The sequence below is a fragment of the Neolamprologus brichardi genome, chromosome 11, assembly GCF_056152115.1.
Source record: "Neolamprologus brichardi isolate AB-2024 chromosome 11, ASM5615211v1, whole genome shotgun sequence".
NCBI classification, from domain to species: domain Eukaryota; kingdom Metazoa; phylum Chordata; class Actinopteri; order Cichliformes; family Cichlidae; genus Neolamprologus; species Neolamprologus brichardi.
The window spans coordinates 15,343,649-15,363,541 of NC_142114.1; the positions used below are offsets into that span (position 1 = coordinate 15,343,649).

The 19,893-nt window shown below is 40.6% G+C and overlaps 3 protein-coding genes and 1 long non-coding RNA gene across 4 annotated transcripts in view; 2 read left to right on the forward strand and 2 right to left on the reverse strand.

The window, feature by feature from the left end:
* Positions 1-148: 148 nt before the first annotated feature.
* LOC118454965 (uncharacterized) lies at positions 149-2,854 on the forward strand. The gene is made up of 4 exons (XM_087848197.1): positions 149-225; positions 2,103-2,270; positions 2,379-2,544; positions 2,630-2,854. The coding sequence occupies exons 1-4, from the start codon at positions 171-173 to the stop codon at positions 2,712-2,714; spliced, it is 474 nt and encodes a 157-aa protein (XP_087704323.1). The 5' UTR covers positions 149-170; the 3' UTR covers positions 2,715-2,854.
* msh5 (mutS homolog 5) lies at positions 2,311-16,052 on the reverse strand. Its single transcript, XM_006801287.3, has 26 exons — positions 15,843-16,052; positions 15,101-15,208; positions 14,878-15,001; positions 14,647-14,727; positions 12,440-12,493; positions 12,219-12,340; positions 12,010-12,119; positions 11,683-11,718; positions 10,749-10,831; positions 10,626-10,671; positions 10,011-10,149; positions 9,841-9,903; positions 9,626-9,754; positions 9,465-9,537; positions 9,273-9,382; positions 7,920-8,000; positions 7,726-7,813; positions 7,541-7,608; positions 6,858-6,976; positions 6,621-6,747; positions 6,068-6,217; positions 5,711-5,785; positions 3,695-3,841; positions 3,355-3,492; positions 3,211-3,284; positions 2,311-3,134 (listed from the first exon to the last, which is right to left on the reverse strand). Exons 2-26 carry the CDS (start codon positions 15,194-15,196, stop codon positions 3,014-3,016), a joined length of 2,454 nt encoding a protein of 817 aa, XP_006801350.2. The 5' UTR covers positions 15,197-15,208; positions 15,843-16,052; the 3' UTR covers positions 2,311-3,013.
* The window catches only part of LOC148100524 (uncharacterized), a 25,245-nt gene continuing 21,225 nt past the window's right edge, over positions 15,874-19,893 (forward strand). The window contains exon 1 of the long non-coding RNA XR_015719775.1: positions 15,874-16,213. This is a non-coding gene — a long non-coding RNA (uncharacterized LOC148100524). The remainder of the gene's footprint in view (positions 16,214-19,893) is intronic.
* The window catches only part of LOC102786088 (SPRY domain-containing SOCS box protein 1), a 4,001-nt gene continuing 988 nt past the window's right edge, over positions 16,881-19,893 (reverse strand). Inside the window, exons 2-3 of the mRNA XM_006801288.2 lie at positions 17,827-18,615; positions 16,881-17,730 (exon numbers count right to left, since the gene is read on the reverse strand). Coding sequence (XP_006801351.2) covers positions 17,600-17,730; positions 17,827-18,571 — 876 coding nt within the window. The 5' untranslated portion in view covers positions 18,572-18,615 and the 3' untranslated portion in view covers positions 16,881-17,599. The remainder of the gene's footprint in view (positions 17,731-17,826; positions 18,616-19,893) is intronic.

A 19,893-nucleotide genomic window follows, 5' to 3' on the forward strand; every position in this document is an offset into this window, starting at 1 on the left:
GCAGTTATTTCCAGAAACGTCACTTGTTTGATCGTCAGCACCCTTCTAGCAGCTGTGATTGGTGTCACGCAGGTGACAGGTGCATTCCTTACTAATCCAATTTCCCTCCACCCTCCGGCCACCTCAGCAGTCCTCATGGTGGAGTTGGTGGAGGAAGCATCACGCTCAAAATGAAAGGCCTCATATTGTGTGTTTTTGCCATCACGATGCTCACACCTGCTCAAGGTAAGCTGACAGAGTACCCGAGTTCATAGCAGGTGTTATTTTTAGTGCTCTAATGCTTTTTAAGGACATTTTCTGAAACTTTTCTTCCCTGAAAAGTATTTGCGTTTTTGGCCGATGGCTTGTCAGATTCTCACTGGCTGTAATGACTACATTTATTTATATCAGATCAATAATGTTTGAGTTGTTAAATTCCATGATTAACATCATCTGCAATACATTTGGTCTGTAACTAAAAAGTATTAATCTGCACATTATTTTATCACTAAATATATTAACTGATAAAGCATCACACAAACTGCCTCAGATTCTCATAGTGTAAGACGACTGCTTCAAACTGGTGGAAAACTGAAATGTATTCAGTCTGCTGCAGCGTAAGGCAAGATAGAAATACAAATGTTTGGGACTTTACTTCATAAAATAGTGACCAACCTTTGTTAAAACTGTTTTAGAGAGGTTCAGACAGGTGAGACCTAAAGAGACCCACTGCACAATGCAACAACAGGAGAGTTTGGTTAAAATCCTCCAAAATTACCTTCAAGTGAAACCATAACCTCAAAAAAAAAGTCTATTATAATGTGCACTAAGGAAAAACTTATTATAGGACTGTGTTACGCTGTATTAGACAGGCTTGTGGACTTTGGATCTTAGGTTATAAAAAGTAAGCCTGGCCCTTCCTCATAATGACCCCCCACCTCGGTACTCTTTTGTTTTGCTCATTCACCTGAGCTAGCTAGCTAGGTTAACAAGATGATAGGGGATAAGGATTGTCTCACCAAAATGCATCCGATTACTCTGAGGAAGAGATTAGTCCCTTTTGCCGACAGCAGCCAATCGCAGCACTAAAGTCAGCCATTTGGCAGCCAAAGCTCCCTATAACATGATATTCTGTTGTCTCCTAAAAGGTGATCTTTAGAATAAAACAGGACACTGATGATAAGCTTATTAACAATTTTCAGTTTTGTTTTATGGACACTAAGAAAATCTTTTAAAACTAGTGACATGATTCGGAGGGCTCGAGGAGTACATCACAGTAGGAATAACTGAGGTATTGTCCCCTGCCTGCATTATGTTTCCCTGCTCAAGTTTTCCATTAATCCCAGTATCTGTGCAGTTAATACAAACATGATGCTGCCCTATGACTTGGAGCACTCCCTGAATAACGCACTCAAGAAACAAATTCCAGACTGCTGCAGAATAAACAAAGCATTTCTGAGATGCTCAAGTGCTCAGCAGTTTGCTGGCCATGAGTTTGGCTTAATGTCCTGTAACAGTGCTGCAGTACTTCACACATCCAGCAACCCTGAATATTAATGTGCCAAAAAGGCTATTACATAAAATCTGAGAAACCCAAAGTATTTCATTAACTTTAGCCTGTTTATAACTTCATTTTTTCTGTTCTTACCTGTATTTGAGTCTTTCTCTTTACTGTTACCTGATTATGTTCAGTGTCCTGGTTACCAGATTTACCAGTGGTGCTTATTTGCTTATGCAAATTTAAATAAAGGATAAGAAATCTGCATTTTCTGTATCAGCCACATTCATAGATCTTTGGGAACGACTTCGTGCTTAACAATGGTTGTTTGGCATGTAATTAATGTCTTTCCATTTTCCTGTTATTTTTGGTTGTTTAAAATGTGTTTACACTTGAAAAACAATACCCAAATGTTAAAAAAAAAGTATATATTTTTATTGTTAAGCTCTGATGATTTTTTAATGGTGAGAGGCCAAAATATTTTACATGCAGGAAAAACCCTCTTCATCTTTGTCAGCTGTCACCATAATGGACACATTTCCATTTTAAGTTGTTCAGAAGAATCTCCTTTAGCAGCACATTCAGTAAAAATCATTGTGCATTCAGTGTTATTCGTTGGGCTCAGGTGAGGAAAAGGAGCAGGTAGAGCAGCTCATGGAGTCAGTGGCATTCGAAGCAGAGGAGGAGCATCTGGAGTGCTTCCGCTGTGATTTAGGCTTCTGGGATGCCTGCTACACGACTGAAACCAAATGCAATCTCGGGGAGCACTGCTACACAGGCCGTGGGAGAGCAGGTGTCTGTTTACCAAATATTATACGAAGAATACAAGAAATGATGTCAAGGTTATTGGATATAAAATACACAATGATCATGGCTCTATGCTACTGCCCTGTCTCCCCAGCTGATGCTTTGGATATAAAGATGCTCGGGTGTACCCAGGCAGAGGAGTGCGAGGTGGAGACGACCTTTGAGATCTTTCCAAACAACACCATCTTTGTGATGACCAAACACTGTTGCGACACGCCCTTCTGCAACTCAGCAAGCAAACTTTCCATCTGTGCACTGATGTATATCACAGTGGCTCTAACTACCTGGTTTACTGAAGAATCAGCATCATCATAATAAAGTGAACTTGTTTATTATTTATTACAGACTGTGTGAAGTGATGCTGAAAGGACTTCAACCATACGGTGAAGAAAATCTGCCAGATTTACAGAACTTTTTTATGAATGACTAAGAAGACATTGGATAATTATAGCATAAAAGATAATTTATTATATATTATAGAAACGCTGTTTGGTGTTACATTTCATATTTTTGAAGTGTGAATATGGTACTTAAACATAAAAAACTGTTTTTTGTCAGTTTTTTTGTCTTTTTTGCTACAACATAAGTTTCAGTGTTTCTTGGAATAAAGGTTCTGTCATTATGTATTTTGCCCCGGCGGTCTTCCAACACCAACCCAAAACATTTAGGAATGAATGAACGGACTGACCACGTGGTACAGAAGCGCGTTTGCCGCAAAGCCAGAAGCATTCAGCTGCGGTTTAGCAGATCTCCAGCAGAGGGCAGGAGCTCTTCCTTCAAGAACCTCTGCACATCCAAATCTTTGTCCTCCAGGTTCAAGCTAAGGAACTTCTCCACAACAAACTGGCATCTGTTACCCACAAACAGAAACATTTCACACACTGCTTTAACTGTGTGTCACTTTGTGCTGCTTAAGTTTAGCAAACCTCTTTGTCTCTTCTTCCAAGGATGCTTTTTCAGTCCGTTTGATGGGCCTTCCTACCCTGTACAGCTCAGACACCTTAACAAACACAAAAATCAGTCAGTCTGTCAGCCTATTTCTGTATGTGTGCGTGTGTGTGTGTGTTTACCTCCACTGCTCTCTGTACAAGGGAAGTTGGCAGGCCCGCCAGTGTAGCAATGTTGGCAGCATAGCTGGACTGGCAGATCCCTTCCTTTAGTTGGTACAAAAACACCAACTCATCTCCGTCCACTGCTGTCTCTAGGGTCTAACACACACAAACACACATACCAGACGCACACATACACCCAAATGATTAGTCATACTTGTGAAATGGGGTGAAACAAATTTTATTACCTAATCGGCCATTTGGATGTTTCCGTTCTAAACATTTTTCTGTAGCACTTTAGTTTACCATTTTTAAACTTTACAGAAGGTTTTTTTTAATCACTCTCAAAGTTTCTCAGTACCAGAAGAGACAGCAGGGCCGAGGATGGTAACAAACTCAGCTGCACCACACTGTGGAAGTTAGTAGCCACCAGAACATGAGGAACATCCCGCAGGGCTTTCCTCAGCCAGTAAGAGATCGATGCAGCCAGCAAGGACAGTCCGTCCACCTGCACAGCAACAACTACGATTTAATAATATTTTTAGTGACAGTGGGATTCTGTTACGAAAAAATGGGACATCAGTTTCAAATTTGTGGATGAAAAAAGTCCACCCACCAGATGCCCTACTTGCTCATTGTTCAAGGTGTTAGTAAAAAATGTCAGTTTACCTAATGCTAATGTTTTTTTTACTGGTTTTAATCATCCAACAGTAATAAATATCATACAGGTACACCTGTTCATCTACTTGTTAATGCAAATATGTAATCAGCCAATCACATGTAGACATGGTCAAGAAGACCTGCTGAATTCAAACTGAGTATCAGAATGAGGAAGAAAGGTGATTAGTCTGAAATGGTCTGAAAAAGAGAAATGAACATATAGCTGTCCTGTATGTTAACATTAAACCGAGGCTACAATTCACACAGGCTCACCGAAGTTGGACAACAGAAAATTTGAAAATATTTTCTAGTGTGATGAGTCTCGGTTTCTCCTGCAGCATTCGGAAAGTAAGGTCAGAAGCATAAATAATATAAAAGCATGAATCCATTCTGCCTTGTAACAGTGGTTCAGGCTGCTGCTGGAGGTGTAATTGTATGGGGGATTATTTACTGGCACGCTTTGAGCTCCTTGATACCAACTGACATTAAAATGCCAGTGTCTACCTGAACATGCTAACAATGTTCAAGAGAGCCACTGATTAATAATAACAACTAATAATTAAATGCAGATAGAGAGTGAAAAACCATGACTTGAATGTATTTCTTTATGATTCCAGTGCACCCATAGGAAATTCATATCATGGATGTGCAGCTGAAAGATCTGCAGGAATGTATTTATCGGTGCACCCAGGAATGTTTATATCTATGTTTGGATACCTGAAACAATTACAAAGGAGTAAAGTAACAGCAGCAGCAGATAAGATCAGCCGATGTAGATCTGTTCACTGGAAATTCTGTCTTTTTCCAACCATGTGCAGCAAAAAGACAAAAGTACACTGGGAAAGTCAGGCATCAACTGGTCTTTGCATGCATGTTATCAGGAGTGGGAGTTGAGTTTCTTTTTTCTGATTTTTTGAAATGTTTTTGGCCAGAACTGACACATTCAGCAGTTTCATAGTGACATTAGCTTTATTCAGGATAATAATCAACATTTCCTCTTTTTAAATTCACATTTCTGTGTGTGTGTAACTGTCCAGTGCCCCTCTGTGGTGTTTATTAGTTAGTGTGCAGCAAAGTTTTAAGAGCTTTTTTACTGGAAATGACAGCATTAGAGCAGTGAAAGTGAACAGAGACAGAAAAGCTTAACGATCCACTGAAGCTCATTACAAAGCTCTGAGGGGATTGAGGGGAGCTGCATATTTAGTCCATTACAGTGACTAATACTTCAAATTATCAAATTGTTTTCACATTGTAATAATAATTTTTTTTAATTATACCCACATGTTAACTGGATTAAGATGGAAGCTATCCTACACTGATATTTTGCTCTTGTTCTTTCTGCCTCTCACACCTATGTTTACTCTCTAGATGAACATAACTGGAGTTTCTCATCCCTCCTCAGTAAAACATGGTACACAGAGATGGATTAAAATGCTTTGTGTGCATAAGTGTGTGTGTGTATATGCACATACCCCAAAGTTTCAAAACTGCCCGTAGAAGGTGCAAAATAACACTTCTAAGTCTGTAGGTCCACACAGCTGCTGCTATTTTCTTGCTAATAGGTGACACATGTTTGGCTGAACCCAGAGTCTGTTTGTGCTGCAGCTCTAAACTTGTGACTGGTTTCAGGTGCGTAACATTAATGACATAGTGTTTCCCCTTTTACCCTCGTGCATATGTGTTCAATTCACAAAGTGCTGGGACAGTCTGTTCTTACTGTGTTAGTTCCTTTTCCGAATTCATCGATGAGGACTAACGAGTTGCCAGTACTGCTGTTAAGAGCCTGTGCCATCTAGAGAAAAGAGATGCAAACTGTTAGACTACACTTTGCATTTCATTGTGTGTGTGTGTGTGTGTGTGTGTGTGTGTGTGTGTGTGTGTGTGTGTCTCTCTCACATTGCTGTAGGCAGTGGTTGCTTTAAAAAATTTGACAGGTGGAGAGTGGGAGTGGAGCATGAAGAGAGCAGTGATGAAAATTCATATATTTCATTTGTACACCTACACACACACACATACACAGTGGGAGCTGCTTGTTATCATGAGATTTCTGTGTTTTTGTGTGTGCGTGAGATACCTGGTTGAGGTCTATCATGAAGGTGCTAAGGCCCACAGACACGGACTCTCTGCTCTGCATGCACGCAAAGATGCCGTCCACTAGACCAATCTCTGCCTCCTTTGCAGGCACGTCTGAGCCAATCAGAGCCATGAACACAATCAGACCCACCTGCAAAATCAAAATAGAAAGCAGGTTAAGCGTTAAGTTTCAAAAACTGAGCTGTCTCTTTGTTATTATGGAAATCTAAATATATTTTTCTGATGAGGTTGTAAATTTCGGAGCAATGCCTGATTAAATAACTAAAGTAAAAATAGTGTGGAACGGAAATAGATAAATGTTGTGGATCTTTTCTAAGGTGCAAATGCAGCTGCTGAGAGAAAAAGGCAAATTATGTGCAATAATGCTGATTATTTTTTTGTCTCTTGAATGCCATCATTTTTAAAATTCTTCTTCTTATTATTATTTTTAAAACTTCTTGCTTGGCTATTTGGCTCATAGAAGCTTGTCACTTGGGATCACAAAAGAAGAATAAAATTCAGTTTAGTTCAATTCATTTTTATGACAGCCCTACCTGTTTGAGGTAGATGCTCTTTCCGGATGAGTTGGGTCCGGTGATTATTTTGACTCTGCCCTCCAACTCAGAGCTGTGGAAGGAGTTGGCCACAAACACAGGAGAGCACAGCTCCAACAGCGGGTGCCTGGACAAAAACAAACCCCCCCAAAACAAACAAACATAAAAACAGTAAATACAAAAAAGTACACTCTTGTACCGCAGTAACAATTTTTCCTCTTGTGTGTCAGCGCTTACCTGCCCTGTGTGATCATTATCTTCCTGTTGCTGGCTAGCTTAGGCGAGGTGTAATTGTACTCCTGGGAGGCGCTGCTCATGGCCATCAGACAGTCCAGCTCAGCAGCAAGATCAAGAACCTATAAAATGTACAGATTAAATGCCTTTAATATCCTGAACAGAAGAGCTATTAGAATCCAACAGACCTTCCTTCCTACCTACAGTCTTCTCTGTTGATATAGTCGATATATGACTTTGAACACAAGTGGTCAACATTTAAGCAGACTGTGTTGCCCCTCTTTATTGAACTCAGTATTTCTTTTAAATTATTTCTTTTAAATCTTTTAAGTTGCAATATGATTGAAAGTTATTAGGGTTACATTTTGACCACAAATGCATTTGTTCTTAATGCTCGTTGTTCCCTCAAAAATAATATTGTTTAGAACAGCTGCAGTCACATAGTGCAGCACTCATACATCAATAGACAAGTATCACAGCAGTTAAAAAATAACTTGTAATGGGATCGGGGCCTGTTTCATAATCAAAGTAAACAACTCAATCCAACCAGAGGAAGCACACAGTTAATCACAACAAAACCCACCTACACACATCAAAAACATCACTTTGATGCCAGCAATCACTTAAACAGAGTGGGAGTCATGTGTTAAACCCTGGAATCTGCATACACAGTGATGAACACGAACCTTACAGAGGGAATCGCTCCTTTCAAGGACTGCGCTCTGCAAATGTGCCATGACTGCCATCTCCATGTCTGACAAACAGAAGGTTTGTGATCAAGGTAGTATCTTGAGAATTGCAGTTATTTCCTCATAAAAAATGTCAGAAACACGCCTGTGATGTGACTGTTTTGTGGGTGAAAGTAAAAGACCTCTAATGTCGCAGTGCAAGTCTCCGAGGAACTCGTTGAGCTCCCTGGTTCTCTGGCTGCGGTAGTGGAGCCGGTCGTCTGAAAGAAACTAGCCCACACACAGACATATAGAAAAAAACATATACTGTATATATGGAATAATGATCACAAAAATGTGTAAACAATGTAATTATTAGATACGATCATGAACATACCAAAAAATCAAGTCCCTCCATCTCAAAATCCTTTTTCTCTACCATACTAGGCAGTCGAGGCACAGACAGCAGGAATCCAATCTGTACAGAGAGTTTCAGACATGAAAGGTACTGAAATATATACGCATGGTGGTCCAGAGTAACAATTTCCTCAATATCTGATCATCAATAAATCAAAGAACTACTGCAGTATACAGTGCTGTGAAAAAGCATCTGCCCCTTTCTTGATTTCTTAGGGGTTTTTTTTCTCCATACTTTTCACAGTTACGTTTCAGATCATCAGACAAATTTTGACATTAAACAAAGTTTATGTCAATAAATACAAAATTAGACCTGCTGACTAAAGAAATCATTAAAATAGAATGTGTTTGACAAAGTGAAGTAGACTAAAATATCTCATAAAGCAACACATCACACCAAAATCTAAAGAAACAGCTGAGAAAGCCTTAGAAACAACATTTCTAAGGCTTTAGGACTCCTATGAACCAGTGAGAGGCATTAACCACAAATTAAGAGTGCTAAACCTTCCCAGGAGTGGCCGCCCTACCAAAATTACTTCAAGAGCGCATCCACGACTCTTCCAGGATGTCACAAAAGAACCCAGAACAACATCTACTCACTTGCCTCAGTTAAAGTCAAAGTTCATGATTGAACAATAAGAAAGAGACTGGGCGAAAATGGCATTGAACACCCCTGCTGAACAAAAAGTTCACAAAGGCTCATCTCACATTTGTCAGAAAACATCTTGATGATCCCAGAGACTTTTGGAAAAATATTCTGTGGACTGACGAGAAAAAAAGCAAACTTTTTAGAAGTGTTTAGTCCCATTACATCTAGGGTGAAACTAACGCAGTATTACAGTAAAAGAAAACATCATACCAATAGTCGAACATGTTGGTGGTAGTGTAATGGTGCTTTGCTACTTCAGAACCTGGGCGTTAAAAAGGTTGTTCGTGCTCGAAAACCCTCCAGTGTGGCTGAATTAACATAATTTAGCAAAGAAGAGTTGGCCAAAATTACCCCACAGTGATGTGAAAGACTCACTGTCAGTTAATGCAACCATTTGAATTCAGTTCTTGCTGCCAAGGGTGCCACAACCAGTTATTAGATTTAGGGGGCAATTACTTTTTCACACAGAGCTTGGCAGGTTTGTTCCTTTAATAAATGAAAGCATCATTTTAAAATTGTGTTATGCATTTACTGTTTATCTTTGTCTAACAATAAAAATTGTTTAATCATCTGAAATAAGAAGTCAGGAAGGGGGAAATACTTTTTTGAAATACTGCATGACAGATGAATTTGTAAAAAAAAAAATTGAGAAAGCATTGTGTGTGCCAGAATTAAATCTCGGACCACAGGGATATAGATGACACAGCAGGATGGGATTCGAGCATCCAGGTGTTCAAGTTCTCTTCTGGCAACATCTGTCAGGAAGTCAGAGAGCCCCATCATCCTCCTCTTCTCTGGAAGAGGGAGTGTAATTATGGGTTTAGGTCAACAGTCATACAAAGTTCACATGGGCTTACAACTAAAACAGGCACTTACTCTCATCAATGGCAGGATCCACATTCGGTTTGACTGTGAAGCGGTTGTCTGCCAAGCTGGCTTCAAAATCCACCTACATCACACATCAGAAATCTATTAACACTTTACAAAGGCGCCAAATGTGATTAAAACAATAGGTGTGATTTTATGGAGGAACTCACAACTCTGCTGATGAGGGAGGTGATATAGTTGAGATCATCAGAGAACCCTTCACTGATATCACGAAACAGCTGAATGGACTGAGGCAGGTGACGCGCTGTGTCCCTGATACACACTGCACTGTACACCGTCTGACAAACACACACTTTGTTGAACATTTAACAGAACCTGTCACATGGAAAAGGTGTGCTTAGTAAAACTGTCCTGCAGCTCCAACCTTGTAGAGGCTCTGCCAGTCAGTAACTTTGGTGAGAGAGAGAGTCATCCGCCTTAGAAGAGTCTACAGCAAACAGACAAAAACTGGATTTTGGTAGTTGTCATATCAGTGGTTAGGTGATGAATCTGTAGGTAATGGTGTAATTAAGTGAGAAATGATAGATTTGTTACAGGTATGTTTCGGATGTTGCGTAGCGATGACTGCAGGGTTCTCAGGGAGTCCGAGTTCTGAGGAGACGTGAAGAAACGTATCACTTCCTGCCTCCTTTTTAACACTTTCAGGTCTTGAGTCGGCTGCAGAAACCACTGACTGACAGAAGACAGGATGCCACAGTAGTAGTACAAACAAGCAACCCTCAAGAAACCACAGTTTGTTGATGAAATGCAAAATTACCTGAAAATAGGGGTGTTTTACCACCAACATTCAATACTACAAAAATACATTATTATTATACTAGTAAAAAAAAGCAAACGGTGCATCTTGTCTATAAATAAAATCTGCTTTATACAAACTCATAATTTCATATCTTGCAGAACTTCAGCACTACGGTTTATTTATTGAAATACATGAAAGAAACTCGACTGTTTATTTTTTGTTGCTATGATAGTGTTTGTAACTGTGTAGGATTTTTTTCACACATTTATTTGCTAATTAAATCATCTTTTTATTTGCTGCTAGGACATTTTATTTTGCTTATTATGCTGTAAGCCAAAACTACCTTTATATTATTAAAAGACGGTATTTGCTGCTGATCAATAACTTATTGTGTAATTGTACTTTCTTACCGTAGCAGTTTGGAGCCAAACTTGCACTTGCAGCGGTTCAGGATCCCTGTGACACACACACAATACTCGGTGTAAATACAACTGGATAAGAAAGAGCGATAATGCACTAACTACTATACATACCATAGAGACTGAGTCCCTCCTTTTCTCCTGAATGCAGCTTGTAGACTGATGGGTGCAGCTCTGATTTGAAGATCTGCAGAACACTGGAACAAACCTGTTATTGTCCCGTTTTCTTGTAGTGTTGTTGGTGAACTTTTATTTTACTGCTATTCCTTCTTGTATTTCCAAGAAGGAGCGTCCCCACTGTTGCCTCCCTTTATCTAGTCTGTGTGTTTGCACATTTTTCTACCTTGTTTTCCACTTCCTTACTTATTTTGTTATTGTGCTTCATTGTGATTGACTACTCTTCCTGTGCACCATTGTACAATCAGCCTTTTGTGTATATTAGTTTCACCAGCTAGTTTTCCCTTCAAATCTACCCTAATTCTTTGTGGCATAGATTTAAAAAAGTGCTGAAAACATTCCTTAGCGATTTTGGTCCATATTGACATGACAGCCTCACATAGTTTCTGGAAATTTGTCAGCTATACATGATGTGATTATTTATTTTCATTACATCCCAAAGGTGCTCTACTGGATTGGGATATAGAGACTTTGGAGGCCATGTGAGTACAGTGAACTCATTAGGTGAACTCATTGAGTGTATAGTCCTATTGTGCTTTGTTTTTCATTCTTTATGCTTTAGTTTTTGACATTTGCTTCTGTGTCCTGTGTTTGTTCTCTCTTAATACCACGATAAAAACCCTTGGATAAACAGTCAGAACACAAAACTGAAATTTCAAAAACTGTAAAACAATGTCAGAATAGATAAAGAACAGAACAGAAAAAGCAAAAGAAACTCCTAAAAGTTTCCTAAACAAGTAAACCTGATTTCAACTGAATTGAACAGTTGCTTGGTAGGCTCAGTTGTTCTACAAGGAACAATTTATGAAAACTGTACATCAGTATTAGCTTTTAGGGGCCTATGTAGGACAAAGACAGTTTATACACTTACCTGTATGTGTCTCGGTCAATGTACACCATTCCTTTACTACAATGAGAATGAAAAGAGAAGCAACATTTTTTATTCATGAATACTGCTGAATGGCATTAGGCTGGTCTGGTTTGCTAGATGGGCAGGAAGGAGATGCACTTGTGCTATTAAAACACAGTTGGACAAATTCATACTTCTGCAGCACGTCTGACTGACTAAAAACAGGCTAATGAAATTTCACACTTTGCTGAAAAAATGGTTTCAGGGTTCTCATTATAATGTGTAATCACAGTTCTCTGTGTGTGTGTGTGTGTGTGTGTGTGAGTGCTACATTTATGCAAGTCTCACAGTGTGTAGGCGTGAAACTGCAGGATGGGTACTCCAACACTGCTGTCTTCCAACTCCACTCCCACTCTCCTCCTGTCCAGACATTTCAGCAGGGCACCCACTGCCCTCAGCTATCCCACAGATGTACACACACACACGAGAAAATGATCATCTCCTGCAGAACCATGACTGATGGATAGGATAATGTTGTATGTAGACAGCTGGCTCACCATCAGGGACGAGTCAAAGGAGATACAGGAGGAGAGGTAGGACAGTTTGTCTCTCTCAGAAATGCAGGCGGGGAGGAAAGGCAGATGGGCAGAGAGCAACCTTTGCTTACTGACCTCCAGACCTTCAACATTGATACAAAATGAAGCCGGAAAACTGTGCAATTTCATGCTAGATTTCTTCTAAAGGATTGAGGAAGAGAGTATTACAAGAATGTGTTTACCAAAGTCGACATATGGATACGTGACCACCTCTGGTCTGTAATGTGGGTTTGAACCTGAGAAGCAACAGAGAGTAGTTTAGAAAAAAAAGTTGTCACTTTAGTGAACACAGTAAGGGCTACATAAAACATTACACTAATCAGCAGTTCAAAAATGTTGTCAATTGGAATTTTATGTCAACCAGACTTTATTATTAGAACTGTGAAGTTAATGAAGTAAACTTACATTTTCTATTCTGAGAGCCATATTGCAGTTTTGTTTGATAAACTCACCACTAGGGTAGCAGTGGGGCGACTAATTTGACTCAGGTCATTTAATCAAAAGGTTCACTTTAGACAGCTTTTGTTGTTAGATCTGAGTCAATCCAATCACTTGGTTTTGTTTATATTTTTGCAAGCGGAAAATAGATGAATACTTCTTGTTTATCAAGAATAAGAAGTAATGAAAATCTGGGTTGCTGAAAACATTTTTGGGTTTTGTTCTGTTTACCACGATGACCTGTTTTTGAGAAGCAATTTCGTCAGTGCGACTACATTAGCAGACTTCAAAGGGTCTGACTAATACAGAGCAGGATAACATTTGTTGGGGATGGGGATCCAGTCTTCTGTGGAGTAAACCACAGAAGAATGTAAAATAGCTGTCTGGTTAGGTTGTGACTGTAAAAATATGTTATTAAAAATACCTTCCTCTGACAGAATATTCAAAAGATGACATAGAGGCTGTTTATCACAGATATGAATACAAGTGCGCTTTGAAAGTTTGGCTTGCCATTTGGGGTACTTTGGTTAGGGCTGGCACTTATATAGCACTTTTTAACTTTATTTGTGGCCCATAGCCCATTGCTACGGGCCATTCGATCCCTATACAACCATTGCAAGGGCTTGGTTCGCATTGCCGGCAATAAGTCGGACTCGTTCCCTGTGGGTGATGGGCTCCGCCAGGGCTGCCCTTTGTCACCAATTCTGTTCATAATTTTTATGGACAGGATTTCTAGGCGCAGCCAAGTGGCGGAGGGCTTTCACTTCGGTGGCCTCAGAATCTCATCTCTGCTTTTCGCGGATGATGTGGTTCTGTTGGCTTCATCGGGTGATGGCCTCCAGCTCGCACTGGAACGGTTTGCAGCCGAGTGTGAAGCAGCGGGAATGAGGATCAGCACCTCCAAATCTGAGGCCATGGTTATCAGCCGGAAAAGGGTGGAGTGCCCACTCCGGGTCGGGAATGAGTTCCTGCCCCAAGTGGAGGAGTTCAAGTATCTCGGGGTCTTGTTCGCGAGTGATGGGAGAAGGGAGCCGGAGATCGACAGACGGATTGGTGTTGCGGCTGCAGTGATGCAGATGCTGCACCGGTCCGTCGTGGTGTAGAGAGAGCTGAGTGTAAAAGCAAAGCTCTCAATTTACCGGTCGACCTACGTCCCTACCCTCACCTATGGCCACGAGCTGTGGGTAGTGACCGAAAGAACGAGATTGCGGATACAAGCGGCGGAAATTAGCTTCCTCTGAAGGGTGGCTGGCCTTTCCCTTAGAGATAGGGTGAGAAGTTCAGCCATCCGGGAGGGGCTCAGAGTAGAGCCGCTGCTCTTCCACATCGAAAGGAGCCAGCTGAGGTGGTTCGGGCATCTGACAAGGATGCCTCCTGGGTGCCTCCTGGGTGAGGTGTTCCGAGCATGTCCCACCGGGAGGAGGCCCCGGGGCAGACCCAGGACACGCTGGAGAGATTATATCTCTCGGCTGGCCTGGGAACGCCTTGGTGTTCCCCTGGATAAGCTAGAGGAGGTGGCTGGGGAGAGGGAGGTCTGGGCTTCTCTGCTCAGGCTGCTGCCCCCGTGACCAGGGCCTGGGTAAAGTGGAAGAAGATAGATGGATGAACCTTATTTGAGCACACAAAGTATTTTCTTAGTGCAAACCTCACAACACTCACATTGTAATGGGTTCGGTGTCTTGCCAAGGATACTTCGACATGCATACTGGAGGAGCCAGGGATCAAACCACGACCTTCCAACTGGTAGAGCCACAGCCACCCCGGGAACAGGATGTTTAAAAACTGCACCACTGACTTACCACACGGGCTGGTTTCAGTGTCAGACATACCTCAACCTCATTCCTCTGACCCAGACTACATGTACCACACCACGTCTTAAAGGAAACTGTCTAAAAGGTCTTTCTGTTTTCCCTCTTTTGTGGTAAGATAAGTATCATCTCCCAAAGCTCACCTAGCTGTTGCAAAAAGAGAGTCATGGAGCGCTCCTGCTTTGCACTGGTGATAATTACATGGGGACTAACCTCCTGAATGACTGTAAAACAGAGAAAAAGAGAGTTTATGGCAACACAAGTGTTTTTTTAACACATACTGTAAGTCTCCCTGAGGGTTTTACAATTTACCATTGTGTGGAGATAAGTGTATCCATTCTACAATACCTGCCTCATACAGGTGAATTGCTTACCTCTGACCAGTAGGTGGAGCTCTTGGTTGTCGGGCGTGTCCGGCATGTAGTGTAAAGATGAGTCCTGACTGTCATAGAAGCAGAGGCCCACCTGCCCATGCTGGACCAAAACACTCAGTAAAACCTGGAAAACAGACATGCAAACGTGTGCCCTCAAACTCTCATATATCTCCCATATAACATTAAATGAGTGCTGCTGGTGAATGTGAAAATCAGAGCTTACTGCAGGAGAGTCCTCCTCATCTTCTTCATCAAAACTAATGGCAGAAGGTCCAAAAACCACACCTCCTCCTCTGAGGTTATCCAGAGCTGCTGCCATGAATAATTAATTCTACAAGGACAAGTCAGATTAAAGTAATTTGGAGTCACCCGATAAATCCAATATTCATTGTATTTTATGTGTTATGTTCTTCTCTGTCTTTTCTGCCTCCTTAGGGAAATATGGAGCCATTTAACTGCTAAATGAGTCACTCTCATTAACAGGCTGTCCAAGGCTGTCTGCCTTGCACTTTAGTGCTGAGCAGGGAGTATAATGTGGGTTTTTAGAGCTTTTTCACTGAAAATAGCTTACTACTACTGATGCTTAAAGAAAACCATGGCTTCCTAAAACAACTAAACTGCAGGTCAGACAAAAATACCCTTTTGAAACTCGCTATGGGGTCCTTTAAATATAAAAACAAAACATGGAATTGATATTACAGACATTATTATGATAATAATTGAAATTATTGTAGCTCCAGTTAGCTTGTTGGGCTAACGATGTAAGCTAGCTCGTTTAAGTTAACTATAACTTAATTATATTCTTATTTAGAAACCGGCTATAGAATTAAATTTCTGTTTTAGAGTACTGCCACTTCAATAAATGCCACGTCAATAAATCTTTTATATAACTGATAGAGTCCAGCTTATAACAGAAATGAGGCTGATAAAATAACTTTAACAGCGCTTGTTTTCCACAAACTCACCTTCAAGTGCTCAAAGGCGCCTTCCCGGTTGCCATAACAACCACATCTCTCTCGCTATTAGTTCTGTACGATTAATCAGTTCAGAAAGATCTTTCAACATATGAAACCTTTTTGTTTGTCTGTCTAGCTATCTGTCCTCTATGTAGCATAGGTGTGGGGTGGTTGATGGTGTGAGTGTACAGCTGATGGGATTACTGCATCCACTCCTGGTGGGACTCCAAACACGACTTTTTTGTGGATTACGTCGATGGAGAGGAGGTGCCTGTATGAAGGATTTAAACATGTCCTGCATGCAAGCATCGATCAGCAGGATTAGCAAACTTCTACTAGTTTGTCTGCCACCTGCAGAGGGAGCATCTGGTTCTTAGCAGGTGAGCAACAACACACAACACATCACACTGTGTGATTATTTATTCAACAAAAACAAAGCCAAAATAAAGAAGTGTGTGAAAAAACAAGTACAAAGCAGCCAGGTGACTGATTAACTAATCATCAGTAAGTGTGAGAACCTCTATAAAAGCTTCATTTTTGACAGTTTGTTGGCCTCGAGCATTACAGTGTGTGTTAACACAATATCAAGGAGGAAAAACATCAGCAATCATCTTAAAAAAGCAACTGGTGCTGCCCATCAATGTGGGGCGGTTTATAAAGTCATTTCCAAACAATCTAAACTCCATTATTCTATAGTGAGGAAGATTATTCACAAATGGAAAACACTGAAAGTAGTTGCCAATCTTCACAGGACTTGATTTCCCAGGAAATTAACCCCAAGATCAGATCAAAAAACCCAAGAGCTACCTTTCAAACTCTACATGCCTCACCATGTTAAATGGTAATGTTTATGACAGCACAATTAGAAACCTGATTCAAATTCTGTGCTGGGACCTTAGGGGAGCTGAGCTGTGATGCAACGCTGTAAGTTCCCAAACTCCTCCAGAATGATGCGAGAGACTGATGAAGTAATATAGAAAACCATTACTTCAAGTTATTGCTGCTAAAGGTGGTTTTATAAGCAACTGATTCGTGGGCTGTGCTTAGTTTTTCATACACTGCTTCTGCATTGTGGTCTAGTTTTTGTTACGTAATGACATGTTATAAAATCTTATGTGCTGTTGTTTTTAAAGGTCGTATTTAAATAATATTAGAACCTGATATGTCCTGATTGATAAAACCTTAGAATTAAAGAGGGTGTATTATTGCTAATGTCACAATATAACCTAAATTACAACTACAAACAAATGTGTGGAAGTATGGGCATGTTACAGTATAAAGGAATAATATGAGTACACCTGTATATGAGACAGGCTTTCAGTCACGTAAACAAAGTATATATCTATCTTGCCACTGTACTTGGCTTGTTATGCTGGTTAAAAACATTACATCAGTATTTCCATAAAAATAATGTTATGTTCCTTATTGGATCTGAGCTTTATTGTCAAAACCAAACATTGTGGTTTGTGAAAGGACAGGAAAAGAATAACAATCACTTGAAACAGCTCATTTATTAGATACACAAAAGAAGAAACCAGACCTGTACCACACAGAACTGCCTCTAAATCCCCCAAATTTCTTTTAAAAATAATACAAAACATCTATAAACATATACATTTGTAATAAATAAGATAAAAATAATTATACTAGTGCATATAATGGAAAATTTACAGAATTTACGTCAGTATTTCATAGAAAAGGGAATGGATCCTTGGTAAACTACAATAACTGATAAAAATATCCATCTTGTCAGTTTGTGTGGAAGATTAATGACTGGAAGCCAGGCAGTGCTGGAGAAAAGGGGGTAGAGGCAATTTGTCCATATGTTTTAACCTTTTCTGTCCTAAATTCTGACGAATCGACAGTCCACATAAAGCCATGAGGGATGGAGGATCTCCTGAGAACAAGCCAGAAACAACATAGTTTAGTATAAGGCTGTGTTTTATCTTTATATTTCTGCGTACAAAGACAAATAAATAAATGAGGAACTCACGTGTAGAACCATTCATGTAGCGCAGTCGAATGCAGGCTCCTCCTCTCACACTGCTCACTGCTGGGAACAGCTCCACGTCTCGAGGGAGGTCCTTAAAAGCTACGCCAAGGAAGCTGCCATTGACAACAAAACCCAGAGTCCCAGCATCGGCATCCAGAACCAGCAGGACACGCTCAGGAATGAGGAGAGGTGTTTGTGCCGTCTTTGCACTTGATGAAGAGGACTGTGACTTTGAATCAGCTGCCGCCTCAGAGTGACTCCTCTTACTCCCATTTTCTGGGTAAAGCTTCAGAGTTTGCCCACCATGCCAGAGCTGATTGGTTTTGAGCTCCCATCCCCAGGACTGTGAATCTTCCCCCACCAGCACATTGTACCCTGAAGACTGCAGGGGACAGTCCTGCCTCGAAATGCCCACGACGGCATGAGTCCCTCTGTGTTCGGGCCTCCACACCACCTCCCAGACATGCAGTCCACTCTTCACTCCTATCTCCGCCCTCACGCCATCGCTACTAAGCTCAGTGGGTGAGCGGGTCGCTTCCTGTTTGCAGGGGGACAGCAGGAAGTGAAGAGAACGGTGGACTGTACTCCAGTGTGAACGACTGTCTCCTGGGGAAACTGCAGGGGAGTTCAGCGTAACTGCAAGGCGAGAGGAGGTTGGGACGGCCAGTGGGAGGAACGCTGATGACGAAAAGGGAGGCCTGTCGGCTGTCCTGCTGCAAAACCAACGTGACAGACTCAGACCCATCAGTGCAAACGGCAGGGTCACTCCTATGTGTTGTCAGAGGTGAACTATGGAGAACAACAAAAAAAAAACAAAATACAACTTAATATTAAACCTTAGATATGCAGTCATTAGAGAAAGAAAGTTTGAAAAAACGAATTGGACGCTTAATGCTTCCATAGAAATTAAGAGTGTAAGTAGCAGCCAGGTCCTGCTCATCAAATGTACTTAATTAACTGATCATCAGCAAGCATGAGCACTTCTATAAAAGCAAAAGGTTTTCAGTTTGCTGGTCTGGAGCATTCACAGTGTGTAGGTTAAAAACCCTCATTCAGAAGGCAGGCAGGATTAAACAAACAATGAGCCTTAGTCCATGAAACAAAGTCCAAAAGGCAAGGCAAAGCAAAAAGTCAGTCCACATAAACATCACAAGCAAACAAAAATGACATCTAAAACAGGCAGGTAACACGCTGGTACGGTTAACAGATACTACCACAAGGACTGAAATTAAAGCCAAAGACAAGGACTGACAATGAAAGACAACGAGACAGGAGTACGATAAAGCAGATAAATAACTCACAATAAAATATGATAAAAAAAAATGGAATCACTAACAGAACCAAAGACTTGACAAGTACAGGATGACCCAAGAAAGGCGAACGTTTTTCTGTTGTTGAAAATGTCAACTGCGAAAATAAAGCTGCCAGATAAATGGACAGAGAAGCAGAAGTCCAAAGCAGTTTGGCATGAAAATATACAAATAGTTCAAATGTGTCCTTAAGTACAGTCCTTGAGTATAGGACTAAGTGCAAAGGTGTCGTATATTTAGAACTCATAACATTACTCAGTGAGAAATGCCTCCGTCAACGGTGGGTCTATTTAATTTAAAAACCATGAAATATGTGGTAAAAGTAATTATCTCAGACACACAGTGTTCTCAGTTTGCAGCAGGATAAAAGGAGGAGGTGGTTTGATATGAGAATATATATTCCAGAAAATGAACAAAGTTCTGACCCCCTGGATAGTGTTGTTTGGTTTTTAGAAATATTTTTTCTAACTAATCCTGAGTTTCAGTTACACAGCTGAGAAGATTGCTTAAGTTTATCTTACAACAGCGATGCATATATGTGTTATCTAAATAAAAAAGAATTGAATTTATCTTCGAAGCGTACAGATAACACTGCACAACACACACCAATAACACTGCTGTTGTGATAAATTTAGTGTTTCTATCATGAATTTCTCTGTCTTAATCTACTTTCCTGGCAACTTTGTATAGTTTTTACAGGAATTGGAACATTGGTGTAGCAGGGGATACTAGGAAGCTGTATTTCAACATTATACAC